The sequence below is a fragment of the Chinchilla lanigera genome, unplaced genomic scaffold (genome assembly GCF_000276665.1).
Source record: "Chinchilla lanigera isolate Chin_1 unplaced genomic scaffold, ChiLan1.0 scaffold00050, whole genome shotgun sequence".
Lineage (NCBI taxonomy): Eukaryota > Metazoa > Chordata > Mammalia > Rodentia > Chinchillidae > Chinchilla > Chinchilla lanigera.
Genome location: NW_004955451.1, coordinates 17,695,770 through 17,717,049, shown reverse-complemented (window position 1 = coordinate 17,717,049; position 21,280 = coordinate 17,695,770). Strand labels below are relative to the sequence as shown.

General features: G+C 61.7%; 2 protein-coding genes across 3 annotated transcripts in view; both read left to right on the top strand.

Moving 5' to 3' along the window:
* Kif18b (kinesin family member 18B) overlaps positions 1 to 9,900 on the top strand; it is a 15,227-nt gene extending 5,327 nt beyond the window's left edge. The window contains exons 2-16 of the mRNA XM_005394558.2: positions 2,529 to 2,855; positions 2,989 to 3,146; positions 3,289 to 3,393; positions 3,477 to 3,587; positions 3,670 to 3,867; positions 3,972 to 4,148; positions 4,633 to 4,707; positions 4,787 to 4,845; positions 5,264 to 5,423; positions 5,601 to 5,728; positions 7,292 to 7,479; positions 7,583 to 8,072; positions 8,731 to 8,820; positions 9,141 to 9,226; positions 9,366 to 9,900. Of these exons, the coding sequence (XP_005394615.1) occupies positions 2,529 to 2,855; positions 2,989 to 3,146; positions 3,289 to 3,393; positions 3,477 to 3,587; positions 3,670 to 3,867; positions 3,972 to 4,148; positions 4,633 to 4,707; positions 4,787 to 4,845; positions 5,264 to 5,423; positions 5,601 to 5,728; positions 7,292 to 7,479; positions 7,583 to 8,072; positions 8,731 to 8,820; positions 9,141 to 9,226; positions 9,366 to 9,454 (2,441 nt within the window). The 3' untranslated portion in view covers positions 9,455 to 9,900. The remainder of the gene's footprint in view (positions 1 to 2,528; positions 2,856 to 2,988; positions 3,147 to 3,288; positions 3,394 to 3,476; positions 3,588 to 3,669; positions 3,868 to 3,971; positions 4,149 to 4,632; positions 4,708 to 4,786; positions 4,846 to 5,263; positions 5,424 to 5,600; positions 5,729 to 7,291; positions 7,480 to 7,582; positions 8,073 to 8,730; positions 8,821 to 9,140; positions 9,227 to 9,365) is intronic.
* A 3,255-nt stretch (positions 9,901 to 13,155) lies between these two features.
* On the top strand, positions 13,156 to 21,215 carry Gfap (glial fibrillary acidic protein). 2 transcript variants are annotated; one of them, XM_005394556.2, is made up of 9 exons: positions 13,782 to 15,502; positions 15,933 to 15,993; positions 16,095 to 16,190; positions 16,999 to 17,160; positions 17,796 to 17,921; positions 18,014 to 18,234; positions 18,427 to 18,470; positions 19,807 to 19,892; positions 20,209 to 21,215. In XM_005394556.2, the coding sequence occupies exons 1-9, from the start codon at positions 14,919 to 14,921 to the stop codon at positions 20,248 to 20,250; spliced, it is 1,422 nt and encodes a 473-aa protein (XP_005394613.1). In that variant the 5' UTR covers positions 13,782 to 14,918; the 3' UTR covers positions 20,251 to 21,215. The 2 variants fall into 2 exon arrangements, with proteins under 2 accessions (XP_005394612.1, XP_005394613.1); XM_005394555.2 differs by lacking the exons at positions 19,807 to 19,892; positions 20,209 to 21,215 and adding an exon at positions 18,691 to 19,180 and having other exon boundaries at positions 13,156 to 15,502.
* Positions 21,216 to 21,280: the final 65 nt, after the last annotated feature.

The following is a 21,280-nucleotide window of genomic DNA, read 5'->3' as shown; positions in this document are numbered from 1 at the left end:
AAAAAAAAAAAAAAAAGACTGCAATAATGCGTAGTAAACCTGTTGAGTAATATACGATACACACATGAGGAGAATTACAGGAGTTTACCGAAGATTGCAAAACTGCATTAGTGGGAAACGCAGCCCCTCCGCGGGAAGACGCCTGTTGTAAAGATGCCTATGCATATTAACCCGTAAATTCAGGGCTCATCCAAATTAAAACCTTAGCAGGATCTTTCTTAGAACTCCAAAGCTGATTCTAAAATCGGGAAGAAGGACACAGATGCCCAGGGACAGCCAAGACTGCACAGGCAGTGATGTCTCCTAGCACAGAGCTGCTCAGGAGCCGCAGGGCACCACCCAGGGGCAGGGGGACCCATGAGCAAGGGAGGACTGCGCCCCTGCAGCTCTGCAGGCTGCGGGAGAAGGAGTGCGCTTCCACAAGTGATCCTGAGACAATCACTGCACTTGAAAAGAAAATGTCTAGAAAGGTCATGCCATGTCAAAACCATGCATCTCTGTAAAAACCTAAATGTAAGAAAGAAAAGGTATTAGGCAGAAATAAGGAAAACTTTTATTACCTCGGCAAAGGGATGTCTCCTTAAATATGACATGAAAACTGTCATTCTCTACTCTGGGGTAGGGTTTTTCCCAGTAATGCATGGTTGGTTTAATACCAAGAATAATATTCAGTAATGTGCTGTTGTGAGAAAAGACCATAAACATCAGGAGCTGCTCGAAGGGTATGGAGATAAAATTCTAGGCTTTCCTAATCACAACTCTACATAAAGTAAAAATAGGAGAAATTATTGATGTGATAAAGACTATTTGTTTCAAACTAATTCATTCATTTCTCTTTTTTTTGTTTGTTTTTTGTGTTTTTTTTTCAGGTACGGGGAATCAAACTCATGACCTTGCTCTTGCCAGGCAGGCGCTGTGCCGCTGAGCTAAATCCCCAGCCCCCATCATTCATTTCTTTTGAGGCAGGATCTTGCTATGCAATCCAAACCTGCCTCAAACTCACTACCTAGCTCAGGCTGGTCTCTAGCTCTCAATCCTCCTGTCTCAGCCTCCTGAGTGCTGGGATTACAGGCATGGCTACCAGTGCCAGCTTCCAAACTACTTTCTCAATAGTTAAGTGCTAAACCCACTTCCTGTAAGATCAGAAACAAATCAGCATACTCATTATCATCATCACTTTTCAACTTTGTTTTAGAAATTCTAGAGACTGTACTATGGTAGACGTAAGAGAGTTGGTATAAATACAAATAAAATGGGCATGGTGGCACATACTTAAAATCCCAGCACTCTAGGAGCCTGAGGCAGGAGGATCACAAGTTCACGCCCAGCCTGGGCAACTTAGCAATTTAGTGAGACTGTCTCCAAAATTTTTTTAAAAGGCCTGGAGGTATAGCTCAGTATGAAGACCCTGGGTTCAATTCCCAGTACCACAACAACAAAAAACATAGATATAGATATACGAGGGGCTGGGGATATAGCTCAGTGGCACAGCGCCTACCTGGCAAGCACCAGGTTCTGAGTTCAATTTCCAGTACCCCCCCTCCCCAAAAAGAGAGATAGATGTATGAGAAGGTAAACATTTTTCTCTTTCCTAGTATATAATTGTGTACTTAGAAAATCTAGGAAAAGCTGGGCATGGTGGCACATGCCTATAATCCCAGCACTCTGGAGACTGAGGCAGGAGGATTGTGAGTTTGAGGCCAACCTGGACTACATAGCAAGACCCTGTCTCAAAAAACCAAAAACAAAAATACAAAACCCCAGATTTAAAAATTTTTTTAAAATTTTAAAAGCAAAGAAACCCTAATTTTAAAAAATTGGAATTAAGTAGGGGAATTAAAGGTGATAGATACAAGACACATATGTAAAAATCAGTCGTGCTTCTCTATGCCAGCAATGAGCAGCCAGAAGTGGAAATGGAGAAGGCGTTCCATTGATGAAAGCAATTAAATCCATAAAATATTTGGGAGTTACATTAAAAGGACAATTAGGGAACCTACCGAAAAAAGTAGGAAACTATAAAATCTTGAGGGACATAAAAAAATCTGAACAAATAGGCAATGGTTGTGTTCTTGCCTACAAGGTTTAATTTAATACAATAAATATGTAAATTTACTGCCTTCCCAGCTGTGATCCCAGTGCGGCCGGGGGCTGCTGGTTCCAGCACTGCAGCAGACAGAAAGTGATCAGTTCCACCCCAGCCGGCTGCTCTGCTCCGGGCCTCTGACAGGCTGGCACAGTTTCGAAGGCCAGGGCCCAATGAATGTCTGAGTAGCCGGGGTGGCCTTAGCGAGGGGTTGTCGCCTCCCCCAGCCGGTGCTGGAAGTGGCCTGATGGGCTCACACCTTGGAGGGAAAGCAGACAGCAGCTCAGGGATGCTGGGAGCCAGGATGGGGCTGAAAGTCCGGAGGCTGTTGTATCAGGAAGGCTGCCGGTGCCACACGCTTAGTCCCACGGGGAGGGGCGGCCCAGACCTCAGGTGCTAGAGTCCCGGTCCCTTGGACCTTACCTCCAGCCCATGTCTGCAGGTGTTGCCATGGTGACAGCGGCCGAGGACAGCGTGGTCCGGGTGGTGGTGCGGGTGCGGCCCCCCACGCCTCGGGAGCTAGAGGTCCAGCGTCCACCTGTGGTCCAGGTGGTAGACGACCGGGTGCTGGTGTTCGACCCCGAGGAGCCCACCGGGGGCCTCCCTGCCCTCAACTGGGGTAGCACCCACAGTGGCCCAAAGAGGAAGAGCAAAGGTCTGACGTTCATCTTCGACCGGGTCTTCGGGGAGGGGGCCACACAGCAGGACGTGTTTCGGCACACCACCCACGGCCTCCTGGACAGCTTCCTGCAGGGCTACAACTGCTCGGGTGAGGAAGGGAGGAGGAGCGACTGGTGCCTGGGATGGAGACACAGGGCTGGCATGGGGCCGGTGGGAGCAGTGGGTGGGATGTGCACGGCACAGGAGGAAGGCCCATGGCAGCCTCCCCCTGGACCCTCTAGTGTTTGCCTATGGGGCCACCGGGGCCGGGAAGACGCACACCATGCTGGGGCGGCATGGGGACCCTGGCATCATGTGTCTGACCACCATGGAGCTGTACCAGCGCCTGGAGGCCCTGCGGGAAGAGAAGCAGTTCGAGGTGCTGGTCAGCTACCTGGAGGTGAGGCCAGTCTGAGTGGGGGTGGAGTGGGACGTCGAGAGGGGAACCCACCCTCCCCGCTCTGCCACCATGCCCAGGTCCCAGGCACTCACGGGCCCCAGCCTGTGCCGGGCAGCACCCAAGGCCATCACCTTCTCCCCAGGTCTACAACGAGCAGATCCACGACCTCCTGGAGCCCAAGGGGCCCCTGAACATCCGCGAGGACTCTGACAAGAGTGTGGTGGTGCAGGGCCTGTCCTTCCACCAGGTTCGGCCTGGACACTGAGGGGAGCAGGGTGGGGTGGTGGTGGCTCTGACCTGCAGCTTCCCTGGGTACCTCCTGCCCCACAGCCCACCTCAGCCGAGCAGCTGCTGGAGATGCTGAGCCGGGGCAACTGCAGCCGCACACAACATCCCACGGACGCCAATGCCACATCCTCCCGCTCCCATGCCATCTTCCAGGTGAACAAGTGCGGCTGAACCCAGGTCCAGTTGTCACATCCCCTGCCCCACTGCCCACCCCTCACCCTCCTGTCCACCCCAGATCTTCGTGAGGCAGCAGGACCGAGTGCCGGGGCCCACGCAGGCCCTTCAGATGGCCAAGATGAGCCTGATTGACCTGGCGGGCTCAGAGCGGGCGTCCAGCACCCACGCCCGGGGTGAGCGGCTGCGGGAGGGAGCCAACATCAACCGCTCCCTGCTGGCCCTCATCAGCGTCCTCAATGCCCTGGCTGATGCCAAGGTAAGGCTATGCCCTGGCTGACACCAAGGTAAGGCTGTCCACTGTCCCCACCTTCCTGTGCCCGAGCCCACGTTGCCCCTCCACCTGGGACCTTGCTCCCACAGGGCCGCAGGGCTCACGTGCCCTACCGGGACAGTAAGCTGACCCGCCTGCTGAAGGACTCCCTGGGGGGCAACTGCCGCACTGTGATGATCGCCCATGTCAGCCCTGCGGCCCTGGCCTACGAGGACACATACAACACCCTCAAGTACGCCGACCGGGCCAAGGAGATCCGGCTCACGGTACATGCTGGGAGAGCAGTCTGGGCAGGGCCACAGCCTGGGAGGGGAAGGGACAGGGCCAAGACAGCATCCCAGGTCCCAGCCAGGGTCCCCGGGCAGAGAGAAGACTCTCCCTGGCTTCCATCTTGGGATCTTTGTGACAGAAGCAACATTGTCCTGACTTTGGGAAGGCTCATGGTGGACAGAGGCAGGCAGCCTCCCGAGGGAGGCCTAGAGGGATGGCACAGCATGGCCAGTAGTGACTCTGGGGTTCAGGCTTGTTTTAGGCAGCAGGACAGTTTCACCAACGCCATGTGAGCACCCACAGGACTCCCTGATGACAGCTTGGGTGGGGGCCTCCCTTCCTCCCTGAGAGCCAGCCCAGTGCGTGCTGCCAGGGTTGGGGCTCCCAGGCGGTCCTTGGCCCAGGCTGTGGCCCCCAGCGCTGCTCCTTGAGGCCACCCAGCTGCTCTCAGTGGACACTGCTGTCCCCTGCCCCTCACAGCTGAAGAGCAACGTGGTCACCCTGGACTGTCACGTCAGCCGCTACGCCGCCGTGTGCCAGCAGCTGCAGGCCGAGGTGAGCAGCCGTCTCCGGGTGGGTGTACCAGAGCCCTTGCTGAGCCCCCGCTCACCACCGCAGGGCTGCTGCCTTTCAGGTGTCTTCCCTGAGGAGGAAGCTGCAGGAGTTGGAGGCGAGAGCACAGGCGCCTCAGCGGTGAGTCCCGGGCCAGGCCCCACACCTGGGACTGGGGTCTCCCCGAAAGGCTATGTCCCAAGGGGTAGGGATCTCCAGCTTGCTCACCAAGAGGAGGTGATGGACCCCTCACCGCGTGGGTGCCCGTGCTGCTTTTTTCACACCTGTTTCTGCAGCCGGTTAAATGTGTCCCCACCCCTCTATTTCTCACTCTGAGACGAGATTCCTAAGTCACTCAGTTGCCCAGGCCGGGCCCAACTCCTGGGCCGCCTGCCTTAGCTCAGGCTGGGGTGATACTGGCCGCCACGCCCAGCTCAGGGTTGCGTTTCTGTCTTCTCAAACCCTTGGCCGCTGTCCTGTCACTCTGCCCTCTGGGGGAACCACAGAGACCCTGCTCCACCCACGTCCGACCTTCAGCTGATCCTCCCCCACTCCCCAGCTCACTCTCACCGCCCAGCCAGTCCTGCACCCCAGAGTCTGGAACCCTTAGAGACCAGAGCCAGGGGACGGAAGCCCAGGAGCCACCAGCCCTGGCAGGGAGCTCTGCAGGCCAAGGGTGGCCCCCACGAAGCTGTAGCCAGGACAGAGGCCCAGCGGAGGTAGGAGAGGCAGGGCAGGGCCGAGGCTTGGCCCGGGAAGAGACAGGCCCCGCCTGCCCCCGGACGCCAGTCCCTGCCAGCTTCTTGTGTGTGGAAGTGAGGGGGCTGGCCACTCGGGGAGGGGATTTGGGGAGGTTGTCCTGCTTCTGCCACCTGTACCTCCTCCTTCCTCCTTAGGTTCCAGGCCAGGTGCCCGAGCCCAACCCCAGACCCTCAGTTCCTGGGATGCCTAGTTTGATCCTGCCGCCCGAGCCAGCCTCGGCACAGCTGTCCCTGAAGAGGCCACGTGGGGAGCACCTTGGGCCGTGGGTGTCTTCTCGCCTGCTGGCTGGTCGGGGTGGGAGGTGGGAGGTGGAGGCTCACTCCTGGAGATGGAGCTGGGGGTTGGGCCCCGTGGGTGGTGCTCCCTGGGGTGCGTCCATCCCCGGGCCGCAGCGTCCTCACCTGCTTCCCACCCCTGTCCTGCTCAGAATCACTCGTCTGTCCCTGTGTACAGGGCCACATCCATACCACTGGCAGTGCTGCTTAGGACACAGGGCTGGCTGTGCAGCTCCTCCCAGTGCCGCCTGCGCCAGGCACTGCCAGCCCTGCGCGTCGGGCAGTGTATTTAAAGCTCCTGGACAGGAGGCTGGTTTAATTTTATTTCTTGTCGGGAGTGTCTGTTCCGACTCAGCAGAAACGCGCGGCCTGAATAATCAGCACTCATTATCCGTCTCTTCTCTGGCTCTCGGACCCCAAGGGCAGGACACAAGTGTGAGCCCTGCCGACCCCGCGGGTGACCCATGGCTCTCCACGACCCCGTCACAGGGGAGGGGACCGCAGCCTTGTTTCCACTCTGCCTGTGGGTGGCCGAGATGTGGGATCATCCCCTCTTTTCCTCTTTCCTGGAGATGACAGGGGATCCTGAGAGCCAGGGGCTGCAGAACATTCCAGAACTTTCCAGATCGTCTCCATACTTGGAAACACACCGACAGCCATATCAAAAATAGTTTCTTTCTGACTTCAGAATCTTGGACTCTGAGGCCCTTGAGCAGATCTGACATCTTCCAGCTCAGTGATTTTTCATTTTTTTTTTTCCAGCTTCAAAGTCTACTCTGGGTGGGGAATCTCACGCTGAGCTCTTACCCGGAAAGACGAAACAGCCTCTCTGTTGAATGCATGCTGGGAACCTATTTTGAAGACCTCTGGTTTTTTTTTCTTATTTATTTTTAAATTTTTATTTATTTATGTTGATCTTTTTGAGACAGGGTCTCCCTATATAATCCAAGGTGGGCTTCCACTTACTATGTAGCCCAGGCTTGCCTCGAACTCTGGGCAACCCTCCTGCCTCAGCTTTCTGAGTGTTAGGATTACAGGCATGCTCTACCACGCCCGGTGTTTTTTTTTTACTTTTTATACTAGGGATTGAACCCAGAGGATTCACAGAGTGGCATCCTCAACCCTTTTTTAAAAAAAATTTTAATACAGTATCACTCACTAAGATACCCAGGGTGAGCTCAAACTTAGAATCTTCCTGTATTAGCCTCCCAGAGTGCTAGGATGACAGGTATGCACCACCAGGCTTGGCTTGAGCTAGGACTTCAACTTCTGCCTTACACTGCCCCAAGGGTAAATGAATTTAGGATCGCAGCACTAGTGAGTGGCAGAGCTGGGAGGAAACTCCGACCTTGCAGAACAAGCTTACAAAGCTCGCTTTCCCCACTCCTGTGCGTGGGGAGTGGTGTCACCGTCCACCACTGCCTTGGCTGGCTTGGCACTCAGGGAGGTGGGCAGGGAGGCTAGCAAGTCTGGGGCCAGGAAGAGGGAGCTGGGGGCCTGGCCGGGTGAGCCCTCAGCCAGCCCTGGAGTGACAGAGGCCCCTGTCCCAGGCTGGCCCTCCGCGTGCTGCACCTAGCCCAGAAGCAGTATGCGCTGCTCCAGGCCGCTGGCCTGCTCACCCCGGATCTGACCACGGAACTGGAGATGCTGCAGCAGCTGGTGCATGAAGCAGATGGTGATTCCAGTGCTGAGAGCTGCAGGACACCGGGCCTGGCTCAGGAGCTGTGTTCAGATTCCCGTGAGTGTCGCCCTGGGCAGCCTCCAGGCCTCCAGCCACATGGGTTAGGGCTCCTCCGGTCTGGGACCTGGCTCCTATTCTACATCTCTTCCCCTCTGCCCAGGGTCTCCAGGCCACTGCAGCCCTGTGACCCGGACCATGGCAAGGCGGCAGAGCAGCCTCTTGCACAACCTGGGGGTTCCCCCTGGGCCTGATGGCACCCCAGCCCCAGTGTCCCGACAGCCCACAGAGAAGAGGCGGAGACCAAGCCCCAGCGCGCCTGACAGTCCCCTGGCCCCAAGGCGGGAGGCCAAGCGCCAGCGCCAATCCTCCCTGCCCTGCCTGAGGCAGGAACGGCAGCCTGAGCCCTGCACCCCTGCAGGGGCCCGGGCCTCCCCAAGCTGCCGCTCCCCTCGCCCCTGCCCAGCCACTGTTATCAAACGCCGGGCACCCCTGGGCCCCTCGGCCCTGCAGAACTGCTCCACACGCCCAGCACTGCCCACGCTGGACCTCAACGCCACCTTCGACCTCTCAGAGGAACCTCCCTCCACACTCAGCCTCCAGGAGTTTGCCCCCCACGAGCGGCCTGGGCCCCGCCAAGCCTTTGTTGCCAGGTGGGTCCTACACTCTCCTGGCCAGGGATGAGGGTCAGCAAGGGAATGGAGGAGAGGGTATCAGACTCTTAGAGATGGCCATTTGCCACCTGCCCCCTGGGCCCAGAGTGTAGCATGCCATGTAGGCTGCGCTGCTAGGGCCCCGTGTGCCCGGCTCTGTGCAGATAGCCCAGAGCTGGGAGGCATAGCCCAGGCCCATCTGACCCTCAGCCTTGCCAAGGCCTGAGGCCCTGCCAGCTCTGTCCCCCAAGAAGCACATTTCTGCCGTGGAACCCCCAGGTGTCTCCTCACCCAGTGTCAAGGACAGGGTGGGGTCCTGAGAAGGTACGGGCATCCCACCTCCATGGCCAGGAGGGGCGGCAGCCAGCTGGGGACAGTCCAAGGCTGAGAGTAAGTGGCAGCCTGCCTGGACGCAGGCGGCCGTGGCCCCTGATCAGCTGTCGGTAGCTGGTACCGAGCGAGGCAAGCAGAGCCCAAGATGGGCTGAACTCCAGCTCCCAGGCATGGACCGGTGGTGGGATGTCCTCCAGATCGTGCTGTCACTCCACTGTCAGCCTGGTTGAGGGCCCACAGAGCCACCTTTTGGCAGGAAGGTGAGGAAGGGGCTGGTGCCATATCCACCCTGCGATCGGCCTCCCTCACCTGTCCTCCCCTGCAGCGGGCCAGCGGCCCTGTTCACTGCAAGGGGCCCCAAGCCCACGTCCTCCCTACCCGGGACCTCAGCCTGCAGGAGAAGGCGCCCAGCAAGGTGAGACCCGTGGTTGGGGAGGAAGGCACTCAGGGGCAGCAGGCACCAGGGTGGAGCTTGGCCCCTACCCCTGAGGCTCTCCCGGGAGAGTGAGGGGTCTTGTGAGCAGGACCAGGGCCCCTCGCCGTGCTGGCGTCACAGCCCCACCTGAGGGACACGTCCGGCATTCACGGGTCAGCCCAGCACTGGGACCGGCCCCCTCTTCTCAGCCTCCCCTCACTGGAGCCCCAGCCCGCCCCTTCCCTTGAGGCTCCTGTCTGGTGCCCCGACCCCGTGTGCCCCAGTCCCAGGTGTGGCTGTGACCATCTGCCCTCCTGCAGCTCCTGCGTGCCCCAGGGCCGCAGCCGCATCGCCCGCCTGCCCAGCAGCTCCTGGAAGAGGCCAGCGGGGGCCCTTGTGATCCCAGGTAACCGCCCTGGGGACCAGAGCAGGCAGGGATGGGCTGACTGGGAGGGGCTAGGAGGGTCCCTGCAGCGGGTGGAGACCGTGAGGAGTGTGGGCTGCTGAGCACCATCCTCCCCTCCCCACCCCGCTGCACCCCGCAGAGCAACCCTTGAGGCCGAAGACCCAGAAGAAGTTGGCTGGGGTTGGGAGGCTGCTGCCCACTGGGGACTGTGTCGCCCAGGTATCCTGACCCCTGTGCCGCCCCCCAGCCTGGGTGCTGGACGCCAGCACCTGCTCCTTGCCACCCTGTCCTGCTGATCCTGCTCCCGCCTCCTCCCTGGGGGTGACGCGCGGCCTCCCAGCACCTTCCTGAGCGAGTGTTAACAGGCAATTTTGAGGAGTGCAACCTGCCGTGCCCTCCCAGGCCCACGCCGTGCTGCAGTGCCCCCCCCACCTGCCCCCGCCGGGAGGCCCCTGGGGGCCTGGCGAGGTATCCTCAGCCCCCGCCTGGTGATGGTGGTGCCCTGACCCACAGAGGAGTCAGCGTTGTCGCCTGCACAGGGCTCACATCCGTGCACGTGCCACCCTAGCTGTAAATGGGGCGAACAGAGTTGCGCCCTGACCTGCCTCCAGTGCGCTTAAGAGTGGATGCAGGTGTACTTTCCCACAGCAATTAATAAACCGTCTCCAGCTGGCCGTGAGCCTGTGTTACGTACACAGAGGGCGACCCTTCCCTGGGCTGAATGAGCTGCCGAGCGCGGCCTCCCCACTGTGCGTGTGGCCTGGGTCAGGAAGTGGCCACTCTCAGAGTCTATCCCAGGCCGGAGCGGGCTCCACACTGAGGCCCCGCCTGGAGCCCAGACTGGACGTGGGGTGGACCTGTCCACACAGCTGCATTCTCCATGAAGAATTAGCAGTGTGAACACCATTACAGGAGCCTGGGTTTGACCTGCTTCTGAGAGCAAACGAGTAAGGGTTTTGGCACACGGCGGTTGTGCACGGTGGTGCTGCTGAGTGAGCGGTGACTGAGCTGTTTGCGAGAGCAGTCGCCTCTGCCTGGTGTGCAGCTCAGTCCTGACTGCCCCTCCTCAGAGGACCAGGAGCCCCGCACAGCCACGGCCACCTCAGCTGCACTGCAGAGGAGGTGAGTGGGGCAGAGGTGCCGGGTGAGATGCCAGGCTTAGGGCTGCCCTGCAATCAGCGCTCTGCAGCTGCAGCCCCCGGCAGCCTGGCCCAGCCCTGGCCCCCGAGGCCCATGGGGTGTGGGCAGGACGCAGACTGAGCCTCTTCCTGGGGCCCCAAAGAACCTCCTTGCTTGGCCATCACCACCCCCAGTGCAGGGGCAGCAGCAGGGGCATTGGGGGGGAGGGGCTGGCAGGAGAGGGTTGTGGGGCAGGGCAGCAGTCACCCTGACAGGCATGCTCCTGGCGGCCATTCACTCCACAAACGTCTGGCTCCAGGGTGCAGCCTCAGTGCTGACAGCCATGGCCTCCACTGTGGTGGGTTGCCGGCTGCTGGTGTCTGCGGGCTCTGGCCTGAGCTCTGCGGGGCGGCACAGCACGGCTGACTGTGCTGGAGACTCCAGGCTTGGGTGGTTCCTGCACGGCCACCACGAGACACGGCGACCCACCAATGCTCCCAGCCATCGGCCTAGCTAGGCCTCCCTGCGCGTGGGCTCAGACGTCCCCTCAGCTCCCCACTGCCCAGCCTGGGGCGAGTTTGCTCAATCCGTAGAACCTGGCTTGGTGCCAGGAGCTGGAAACAGCTCATTCCCTTCCCACAGGTGGGACGATACCTGTCCTGGCCACCTGAGTGGAGGCCAAGCCCCCGTGGGCGTGGACCCCTGCAGGATCAGGGACCCGGCTTCCTGAGTCCCCACACCCAGCCCTCAGCCCGGACCCCACGGAACTGCACCCTGGCCCAGGGTTCCTCTGTGCAGCCTCAAACTCGGTCTCGAGCCCGGCCCTGTCCCATATCCCCTGCGGCTCTGCCGCCTGTGGGCTTCCGGGTGGGCACCAGGTGGCATTCCCCTTCCCATGCATGGGACGAGGGACCTGGGGCGACAGCTGAAGATGGGGCAGGGGCCGGGGAACCCTGGGCCTTGCTCAGGGCCCCAGTCCACCCTGGGGGACGTGGGCTGGAAATGCCAGGCAGGGCCAGCGGGCTCCTCACCAGGGCCCTGCCAGTCCCTGTCTCACTGTCCCTTCCCAGGCGGTGGATGAGCCGGGAGCGTGGGAAGCAGTAAGACGGCCAGTCTCAGGGAGGAGGCTGAGTTTACTAACCCTGAGCTGCACCCTGGCCCTGTAGTCAGAAGGGGACTGGAGGTGACTCGCCATGCGACAGGGCCAGGGAAGGAGGGGGCGTCTCTGACCAGCAGGACCCCAGCAAGAGGCCTCACCCCAGGGTCTCAGGCCTCTGTCCTGAGGGAGGAGGGCCAGGGACGCTGACCCCGCCTGTCCCCAGCCACTGCCCTCAGTCCTGGCCACTCTGCCTGCTCCTTCCCTGGGAAGCCAAGAGGACACGGTGACCCTCACTCTGGGCCAAGCCCAGTCCAGGAGTCTGAACATCTGGCCTGAGAAGCACAGGGAAGTTGTGCAGAAGCTGTGAGGGTGGGCGTGGTGACACACCCTGCCATGTTAGCCACCTGGGAGGCTGGGGCAGGAGGATCCCCAGTTCAGGAGCCTGGGTAACTTAGCAAGACCAGAGAGAGAGATGCAGGGTGTTGGGGTGTAGCTCAGTGAGGAGCACTTTCCTAGCATGCAGGCAGCCTTGGGTTCTGTCCGAAGCACCGGAAAATGAATGAAGGGCACCTGCTGTGCCATTTTTACAGGCATTTTGGGGCAGGAGTGGCAGCGTCCCTGCCACAGGCGCAGACGTGGGGATTTGGGAGGCCCTGAGGTCGCCCACACTCAGCGCGGAAAAGCCAGGACCGCACTCCCCCTCCGAAAGGCTGTGCCAGGGTCTCGGATGGAGTCTGAGAATAAGGGACACTGGGCTGGGGCAACACCACAGCGGCTCGGACACCCCACCTGCCACTGTGCTCCTAGAAACTCAGGAGGCTGAGACAGGACAACCACAAGTTTGAGGCCAGCCTGGGCAACTTAGTAAGACCCCACCCCGTCTCAACATAAAAATATGAAAAGGGCTGGGAAAGCAGCTTAGTGCTCCCTGGTTCCATGCCCAGCGCGAGGAAGGAAAGGAAGTGGACAGAAGTTCAAGGGAGGGAGGAAAGAGCCACCTGCCAGGGAGGCCGCGTCTCCCCTGGAGTGTGGTGGCCTGGGCAGCGGAGCAGTGCCATCTAGTGACCACCGTGGGGCTCAGTCCCCTCCTCAGGGAGGGCCGTGGGTGCGGCCAAGGGGTCCACTGGGCAGCCTCTTCATCGCAGCCTGCTCATCACACCTGGTGCCAGGCACTGGGTAAGTGGCGGAGCGGTTGCTGGGGTAGAGCCGCTACGGTAGAGCCGGGGTGGTGGGGAAACACCAGGCCCCTGTGCGCGCTGAGGGCTGGTCATCCCAGGGCCTTGGGCTTTGCCCTGGAAGCAGGGGCCGCCTGGCAGGTTCTGGTGCGGGCAAGAGGCCCAGGGAGGTCCCACCTCAGAGTGAAGTGGGCCACGCTTGGCACCTATGTGCCGGGCCAGCAGCATGGCCGAGGAGGCCGGACATCAGCCTGGGCTTGGGGACAGCAGGGGCCAGGGGGTTGAGGCTGGGGCTGCCTGGTTGCACCCTGTGTCCGCCAGGCAGCCAGTAAGCACGGCAAGGCTGAGCGCGGCAGGGAGGCGGCAGCAGCGGACCGTGGGCCCGGTGACGGGTGCATCCCGGGAGGCCACACAGCTGTCACCGAGACAGCTACTGTGGATGCGGAAAGACGGTCACAGCAGATTGCTGAGCCAGGAAAGCAAATTGCAAAATAATTTCTACAGCCTGAGCCTATTTTGAAAAAAATTTTATAAGTTTAGAAAAAAATCTGGTAGTGTTTATCTCCATGTGGCAAAATTATAGATAATTAAATTCTTTTGTATTGCTTATCTGTATTTTCTGATTTTTCGTTACAATGAAGTAAAAAATAGCAAGGATGAGTTGGGGAAACCACGGTGGCTGAGTGTGTGTGAGGGCGGAACCGCGGTCCCTGTTCTCTCGGGAACCCCCCTCGGGCTCTCTCCTGGGGCCCCTGCAGGGCCTGGGGCGAAGGCTGCCGTCCTTGTCCCTCTCCCAGCCCACGCAGGGCCAAAGGTGAGGTTGCAGGTGGCCTCCTCCCGCTCCCTCCTCTCCAGGTCCAGGCCAGGCAGGAGCGGCTGGGCCGCAGCGCTCTGGGGTGGGGGCGGGCAGCCCCCGGCTCTCACTGAGCCCTGGCAGTGCTGGGCCGGCCGTGGGCCTCCTGGCGCCACCGGTGACTCAGCCTGGCACAGACACAATGGCCTGGGTGGGCGCACCGCCGGCTTCCCGTGGCCCCAGGCCCTCAGACCCATTCCGGGAAGAGCCAGAGTGGGGCTCACGGGTGCCCGCCTGATGTCACAGGGTCTTGGGATAAAAGTGCACATACACACACACACACACACACACACACACACACACACACCCACCCACCCACCCCCTGGGCGGCCCTGGCCTGTGGTGCCTGATTGTGGTGAACAAGGCCCCGTTCAGCAGTCCGGGGCAGAGCCGGGGGAGGCAGAGTGTGTGTATGTGTGTGGCGTCTGTCTGTGTGCTGTATACACGTGTGTACATGTGCGTGCGTCTCTGCTCAGACGCTGAGGGGCACAGGTGGCTGAGGTGCTGGTTGGGCCCTGAGATCATGGGGGTGGCAGAGCCCCCTGCACCCCCTGACCTCCTGCTCCCCTTGGATGGAGCAGCAGCTCCAGTTCCCAGAAACAGACTCCAGCCCAATGTCAGAACCAAGGGGAGTAGGAAGGCAGCCAGGGAAACCACACCACGGGACAGGTCCCCCGGCACTGCCAGGTCACTGGGAGCCGCCTTGTGGGCTGTCAGGGCCAGGCTTTGGGGGTGCAGAGAGGACCTGGTTCACCCCCACCCCAGCGGTCCAGGCTCAGCACGGAGCCCCACGGAAGGCAGAGAGAGCAGGAAAGGGGGGCGGGCACGGTCTGGGGCTCAGCAGGAAGCCAGGAATGTGTGTGTCCCTCACCAGACTCTGCCTCTGTGAGCGCTGAGGGGTGCCAAGTCAGACGACCCCTGGGTTTTGCCATCTACAGAGGGGAGCCAGCCGCAGTGGCACACACCCATAATCCTAGCTACTCAAGAGGCTGAGGCAGGAGGATTGCAAATGTGAGTCCAGTCTGGGCAACTTATTGAGATCTTGCCTCAAAATAAAGATTTAAAAAGGGGTAGGAGCCAGGCGTAGTAGCGTACATCTGTAATCCCAGCACTTGAGAGGCTGAGGCAGGAGAATCACCAGGGATTCAAGGCCAGCCTGGGCTTCATGGTGAGTTCAAGACTACCCTAAACTACACAGCGAGACCCTATCTCAAAAAAAAGAGGGGGTGGGTAAGTAGAGACACAACCCAGAGATAGAGCACCCTTGGGTTCAATTCCCAGTATAGCAAAACAAAATGAGGCAAGTCAGAGGTCACTGGGCCCGCTAGGGCCCAGTCTCTTGGAGAGAGTCTTCCTGCTGTGTGGTCCGGCCCAGCCCCAGCTCCCTGCCCCCTGCCAGGCCAGGGTTTGTGTTCGGGAAGCTCTGCCCCCGGGGACAGCAGCCCCATGGGCCTGGCCCGGACCCAGCCCCACCCCCTCAGGCCATGCCAGGGGCGTTGCTGGGCAGCCTGGGCATGGCCAGCCTGGCCTGGCCTCCATAAAGCCCTGGAAGCTTGGGGCCCGCGAGCCGGCGGGATGGAACGCAGACGCGTGTCCTCTGCCCGCCGCTCCTATGTCTCCTCAGAGACCCTGGTTGGGCGCCTGGGGGCCACGCGCCGCCTGGGTCCCAGCCCCCACCCAGCCGTGGCCTGGGTTCCTCCTCCAGTCCCTGCCCGGGTGGACTTCTCGCTGGCCGGGGCTCTCAACGCTGGCTTCAAGGAGACACGGGCCAGCGAGCGGGCCCAGATGATGGAGCTCAACGACCGCTTCGCCAGCTACATCGAGAAGGTCCGCTTCCTGGAGCAGCAGAACAAGGCGCTGGCCGCGGAGCTGAACCAGCTGCGGGCTGCAGAGCCCACCCGGCTGGCCGATGTCTACCAGGCCGAGCTGCGGGAGCTGCGGCTGCGGCTGGACCAGCTCACGGCTGGTAGCGCTCGGCTGGAGGTGGAGCGCGACAACCTGACCCAGGACCTGGGCACCCTGCAGCAGAAGTGAGGATGGTGGCGGGGGGCGGCCAGCAGCAGAGCCCAGGCCCCTCCTGGAGCCTGCCCCGCCCCAGCCGGGAGGCCCTGGGTGTGGCAACTGGCTGGGGTCCCCTCTCCTAAACCTGGGTATATAAGGCAGGTGGCAGGAGGAGAAGGTGGTGTCCCCGAGGAGCAAACAGCCAGGCTGGGTGCAGAATCAGCTGTCCCCGGGGAACCAGCCTCTGACCCTCCTCAAGCCACTTAGGTCTGCATGGCTGGGAGGCAGAGATAGAAATGAGACTGGGAAACCCCAGGGCATGGGCAGGTCCCCTCCTCCCTCTCCTCCTGCCACTCCCTGGCCAAGTCTCCAACAGCCACTCCAGGAAGACTGGGGTGGGGACCCGGGGTCCTCCAGAAAGCCTGGACCCAGGGACATGGGCACCTCCACGCCCTCCAGGCTCCAGGATGAAGCCACCCTGCGGCTGGAGGCGGAAAACAGCCTGGCCAGCTACAGACAGGTCGGGCAGCGAGGGGGCCGGCAGAGCAGCACGGGAGGGGCGAGGCTGGGGAGCTGGGCGGAGGGGTCGGGTTGGAGCAGCTGCAGCCTCTCCCACCCCAGGAGGCCGACGATGCCACGCTGGCCCGACTCGACCTGGAGAGGAAGATCGAGTCTCTGGAGGAAGAGATCCGGTTCCTGAGGAAGATCCATGAGGAGGTGAGGCCAGAACAGGGAAGGGAGGTATGAGGAGAGACTGGACAGAGAGACCCGGAGACAGAGACACAGAGACACAGAGACAGAGAGACCCAGAGACAGAGACAGAGAGACCCGGAGACAGAGACAGAGAGACACAGAGACAGAGACAGAGAGACCCGGAGACAGAGACAGAGACAGAGAGACCCGGAGACAGAGACAGAGAGACCCAGAGACAGACCAGGAGAGAGAAATCAGGGGAGAGGCGGGGTTGAAGGCAGGGAGCCCATCCCGAAGCAGCACTGGCCCCACTTGAGTGTGCAGAAGCAGGAGGCCTGTGGGCTGGGGATTTAGCTCAGTGAAACACCTGCCCGGCAAGCGCAAGGTCATGAGTTCAATCCCCGGTACTGGAAACCCCCCACCAAAAAAAAAAAAAAGAAGTCCAAGGCCTTGAGACGGCCTTTCCCATCATGTCAGCCCGCAAGGTGGGAGCCCTTCAGCACCTCATAGATGAGGAGCCCCAACCCCAGAGGGCAAAGGACATGCCAAGGTCACAGCATCAGCCTCTCAGGCTCCATCTGCCTCCATCACAGTGAGGGCCACTCAGAAACTAAAAGATCCCGCTGAGCTCTTGCTCAGACCCTGACTCCCCGGATGCCGTCACAGCTCGGGAGGTCACAGGTGCATGTCCGGCACTGCTCCCTCCTATCTGGCCTGGAGGACGAGGCCACCCGGCTCCCTGCGTCCCTTTGCCACACTGCGTGGAGAGGCGGAGGGGCAGAGGAGGGTGGATGCAGGGCTGAGATCCGGCTCCTTCTCCCTCCCATGCCAGGAGGTGCGGGAGCTCCAGGAGCAGCTGGCCAGGCAGCAGGTCCATGTGGAGGTGGACGTGGCCAAGCCTGACCTCACGGCAGCCCTGAGGGAGGTCCGTGCACAGTATGAGGCCGCGGCCTCTAGCAACATGCAGGAGGCAGAGGAGTGGTACCGCGCCAAGGTAGGGTGTGGCAGACGGGGGAGGGCCTCTCTAGGCTGCAACCTTCCCAGCTGAGGCCAGGAGCTTCACACTGGCCGGCCGGCACCAGCACAGCCCAGAGCACCCTCGTTCTCACGGCTGCCATAGCGGCCGTGAGCTGTCTTTAGCAGCTTGGCTGGCCAGGGCCCAGCCCTGGCTGAGTGGCCGTCTCCGTGATGCACTGCCCCGTGACAGGCGAGAACTGCAGCCCAGGAGGCTGGGTAGCCTGCCCACCGTCGCAGGCTTCCAAAGGGCAAACTGGGCTTTCAGCCCTAGAGCCTGAGTTCTCCACACCCCTGCCGTCCGAGTCCTGGCCACAGAACGGCTCCCGTGTGTCAGGGATGCTGAGGGCCACGGACCCGGGAGATGAGCCCTGGGTCATACACAGTGCCACTGGGACCTCACCGGGCAGGGTGACACCCAGGAGGGGCCAGGGCAGGTGGCGGCACTGGAGCTGGGCAGGGCCAGCAGCTACAGCCTGAGAAGATGAGGGGGCCTCAGGAAGGCCTGGCCCAGCACAGAGGTGGGACACAGGGCCCGTCTGCAGAGGGACAGCAACTCCCTGTGCCCAGCCCTGCGGCCCCCACCCAATGAGAGCCCCCATCCTCCCTGCCCAGTTCACCGACCTCACAGACGCGGCTGCCCGCAATGCCGAGCTGTTGCGCCAGGCCAAGCACGAGGCCAACGACTACCGCCGCCAGCTGCAGGCCCTGACCTGCGACCTGGAGTCCCTGCGGGGCACGGTGAGCCTCGGGGGCTGGGGACAGAGCAGGTGACTTGGCGCCCTGGGCCAGCGGAGGCCCTGAGGGACCACCAGCAACGCCTCTCCCCCCAGAACGAGTCCCTAGAGCGTCAGATGCGGGAGCAGGAGGAGCGCCATGCTCGAGAGGCATCCGGCTACCAGGAGGCGCTGGGCCGGCTGGAGGAGGAGAGCCGGAGCCTCAAGGAGGAGATGGCCCGGCACCTGCAGGAGTACCAGGAGCTGCTCAGCGTCAAGCTGGCCCTGGACATCGAGATCGCCACCTACCGGAAGCTGCTGGAGGGCGAGGAGAGCCGGTGAGCCCCGCCCACCTGAAGCTCACCGACCCGGCTGCCCAGGATCGGGTCACTCCAGACACTGGGGCTCCCCTGCCTCCCCAACTGCGCCAGTGCTTCCTGCGTCCCCTCCCTGGGAGCTGCAGGGGAAGCTGGGAGCAGGGCAGCCTGGGTGACCCTGGCCAGCCACTCACCCAGTCCTCTGTCTTCCAGAATCACCATTCCTGTGCAGACCTTCTCCAACCTGCAGATCCGAGGTCAGTGGCCGCCCTGGGGTGGGCGGTTTCCCATCCTGTCCAGGTCGGCCAGGGATGAGGAGGGCTGTCCTGGTGGCCTCACGACCAGCGCAGAGCCTGGCCACTGCAGAGTCCCAGCCCTGTGTCCCAGCCCTGCTTCCCAGGTGCTCCCTGGCAGGGCAGGGTGGGGCGCCCCCTGGGGTGGTTTGTGTTTCTGTTTCTTAACTGCTTGTCGCTGCAGGAGGCAAAGGCACCACAGAAGGGGAGGTGCACAAGGTCACCAGACACCTCAAAAGGCTCACCATGCACGTTATCCCAGTGCAGGGCCTGCCGAGCGTAGACACAGCCCCTGGTTCTCGGTTAGCGCCCTGGCAGCCGGGCGGGAGTGGGCCTTGCAGCCATCCTCCTGGTCCCCGTCCTCTCCTCCTGGGTGTCCCCTAGACACGCCCCTAGAGTTGTGCTTCCCAGGGGCCTCGGTGACCAGCCAGGAACTGCCCAGGGCCGGCTGTAGGGTCCCCTCGCAGGGCGGGTGGCTGTCAAAAGTGACCACCTGGCTGCCCAGGCGAGGGCTCAGGGCCACAAGCAAGCACCAGCCCGGCCCCTCCTGTCTCAGGGATGCCGGGGTCACCCTGGCCGGCTGCACTGCTCTGCCTACTGACCCGTCTGAGCCCGAGGCCCAGCCCGGCACTGCCTCAGCCCGGTGGGGTGCTTTGCTCTGGTGCTGCTCTTGCAGGAATAAAGCTTCCTGCCATTCTTAGCTGCGATGTCAGTGACAGTGGCGGCTCTCTGGCGGGGGATGGGGGGGTGGGTGCTAAATTATGTTTTATTGTTCTGTGGCCCTCAAATGGTGCTCAGGTAAGAGAAAAAAATCCCCCTTTGGGGCTGGAATATCCAGGAGGACTGGAGGCACAGGAGCCAGGACCTAGCGCAGGGCCAGGCCACAGCCAGCCAGGCAGGGCGACCCTGCCACGCGCTGGACCACTAGGAGTCACCAGGGGCAGGCGGGTGACAGAGAACGGATACTGAGCACCAGTACTGCGGGGCCTTACAGAGCTCGTCACACCTCACGTGCCCAGACAGATGTGCACGGCCACGCCCTGGCCATTGAGCAAAAGGGCTGGGTAGGGACACCGGGCTGGTGAGTGGTTGAGCGGGGACTCAAGCTCCTGTCCACTAGGTTTCTGTGCCACTGCTAGGCTGTCAGGAATCCGGGCACCAGGCCCGAGGGCAGCAGTCAAGGACAGCACAGGGGGGCCCAGATCCCCGCAAAAGCACAGGCCTCGAAGCTGCAAGCCGAGGCGGTTACGGGAGCCGGTCCAGGAGCAGCTGCCCATGGAGACCTCCTCTCTGCCCGCAGAGACCAGCCTGGACACCAAGTCCGTGTCCGAAGGCCACCTCAAGAGGAACATCGTGGTCAAGACAGTGGAGATGCGGGACGGGGAGGTGAGGGCCCCGCACCCGTCCCACCCCTTCCCCACGGCAAGGCTGGGCCCCCCTCCACCCTCAGGCTCCGGGCCAGCCTGGGCGTGCGACGGGCCGTGAGGCTGCGGAGAAGCCCGGGAGCGGGCGCCTGGTGCCTCTCCTCCAGCTGGGCGGCGGCCAGAGAAGGCGGCCCTTCCAGCACCAGTGTGCGTGTGCAGGTGGGGCTGCCAGCTCACTGGCAGCATGACCGTGGCTCCTCAGCTGCAGAGCCAGGCTGGTGGGGACCAGGGTCTGCATGAGCCCCTCATGGCCACATGGGCCTCCCTGTCACCCGCAGGTCATTAAGGAGTCCAAGCAGGAACACAAGGACGCCATGTGAGGCGAGGGCTGCAGAGGGAGGGAGGCCGGCAATCCACAGCTAAGCCCCACTAGGCTGGCCAGCCCCTCCTGCCTGCCTCCATGCCAGCTTCCCACTCGGTCACACTAGGCCTGCACCCAGCACCTAGCACCCTGCACCCAGCACCCAGCACCTAGAACTAACAGACGCACTTCCCAGGGGGTAGTTGGGTAAGGCCAGCAGCTTGGCTAGAAGTGGGCAGGCAGGGTACGTAGCAAGTCACATCTTGTTGTTATAGCAACTGTCACTAGAGCTAGGGGGAATCAGAGCTGCTGGGAGGGGCGTCCCCATTCAAGACCAGACGCTGCCCTTCTAGAATGGCCCTGGCCATCCAGGAACAGTGGACAGCACTGCTGCCATGGTGGTCATGGGACAGAGCCCTGGCCTATGGGGCCCGGGTGTGGGCCCAAGCTTCAGGCAGGGGTGGGACGTGGAAGCAGGGCTCCGGCACTGGGAGCACCGTTAAGTGGGAGGGGAAGGGTGCTGGGCAGGCGTGGGGCACTGCTGGCCCCAGGAGTAGGTTCAGAGAGGCCAAGCCCGGAGGGTGCCTGGCCAGGCCAGGGGCCGTGGGTAGGTGGTGAGAGCTGCTGTGGGGTCACGGGTGGGAGCTGAGGAAGTGACTCATCTGAGGGAAATGGAAGAGGGCCGCTGTCCCAGTGAGCCCTGCCCAGCTCTGAGGCTGTCCCGCTGCACGTCCTTGTTCCCTCCACCCCGGGCTCTGGTCGGGAAGGCCCCCACGAGCACCCCCGCTGAGCACTGCACACCCTCTCCCTCTGCACCAGTGCACCCATGGTACTTTAGCAGCGGCCTGCTCTATGGAGGGGCCGAGGCCCTCTATGCCCCTCCTCCCCTCTCCGCACCTGGCAGCTGCTTTTCCCTCCTGCTACCACTGCCGCCTGACCCTCACCTGCCCAGGAGAAATAAAGACCCTGCTGTGCCTTCTCTGTCTTCTGAGTGGTCTCTGGTCTGTTCCTGGGAGAGGCGGGGCCACAGCACAGCCCAGGCTGAGACC

Coding starts and splice junctions, on each gene's coding strand:
- Gfap (XM_005394555.2), top strand. CDS start 14,919: ATGGGCCTGGCCCGGACCCAGCCCCACCCCCTCAGGCCATGCCAGGGG. Junction 15,994..16,094: donor GCCTGGCCAGCTACAGACAG/GTCGGGCAGCGA, acceptor CTCCCACCCCAG/GAGGCCGACGATGCCACGCT. Junction 17,922..18,013: donor TGGAGTCCCTGCGGGGCACG/GTGAGCCTCGGG, acceptor CTCTCCCCCCAG/AACGAGTCCCTAGAGCGTCA.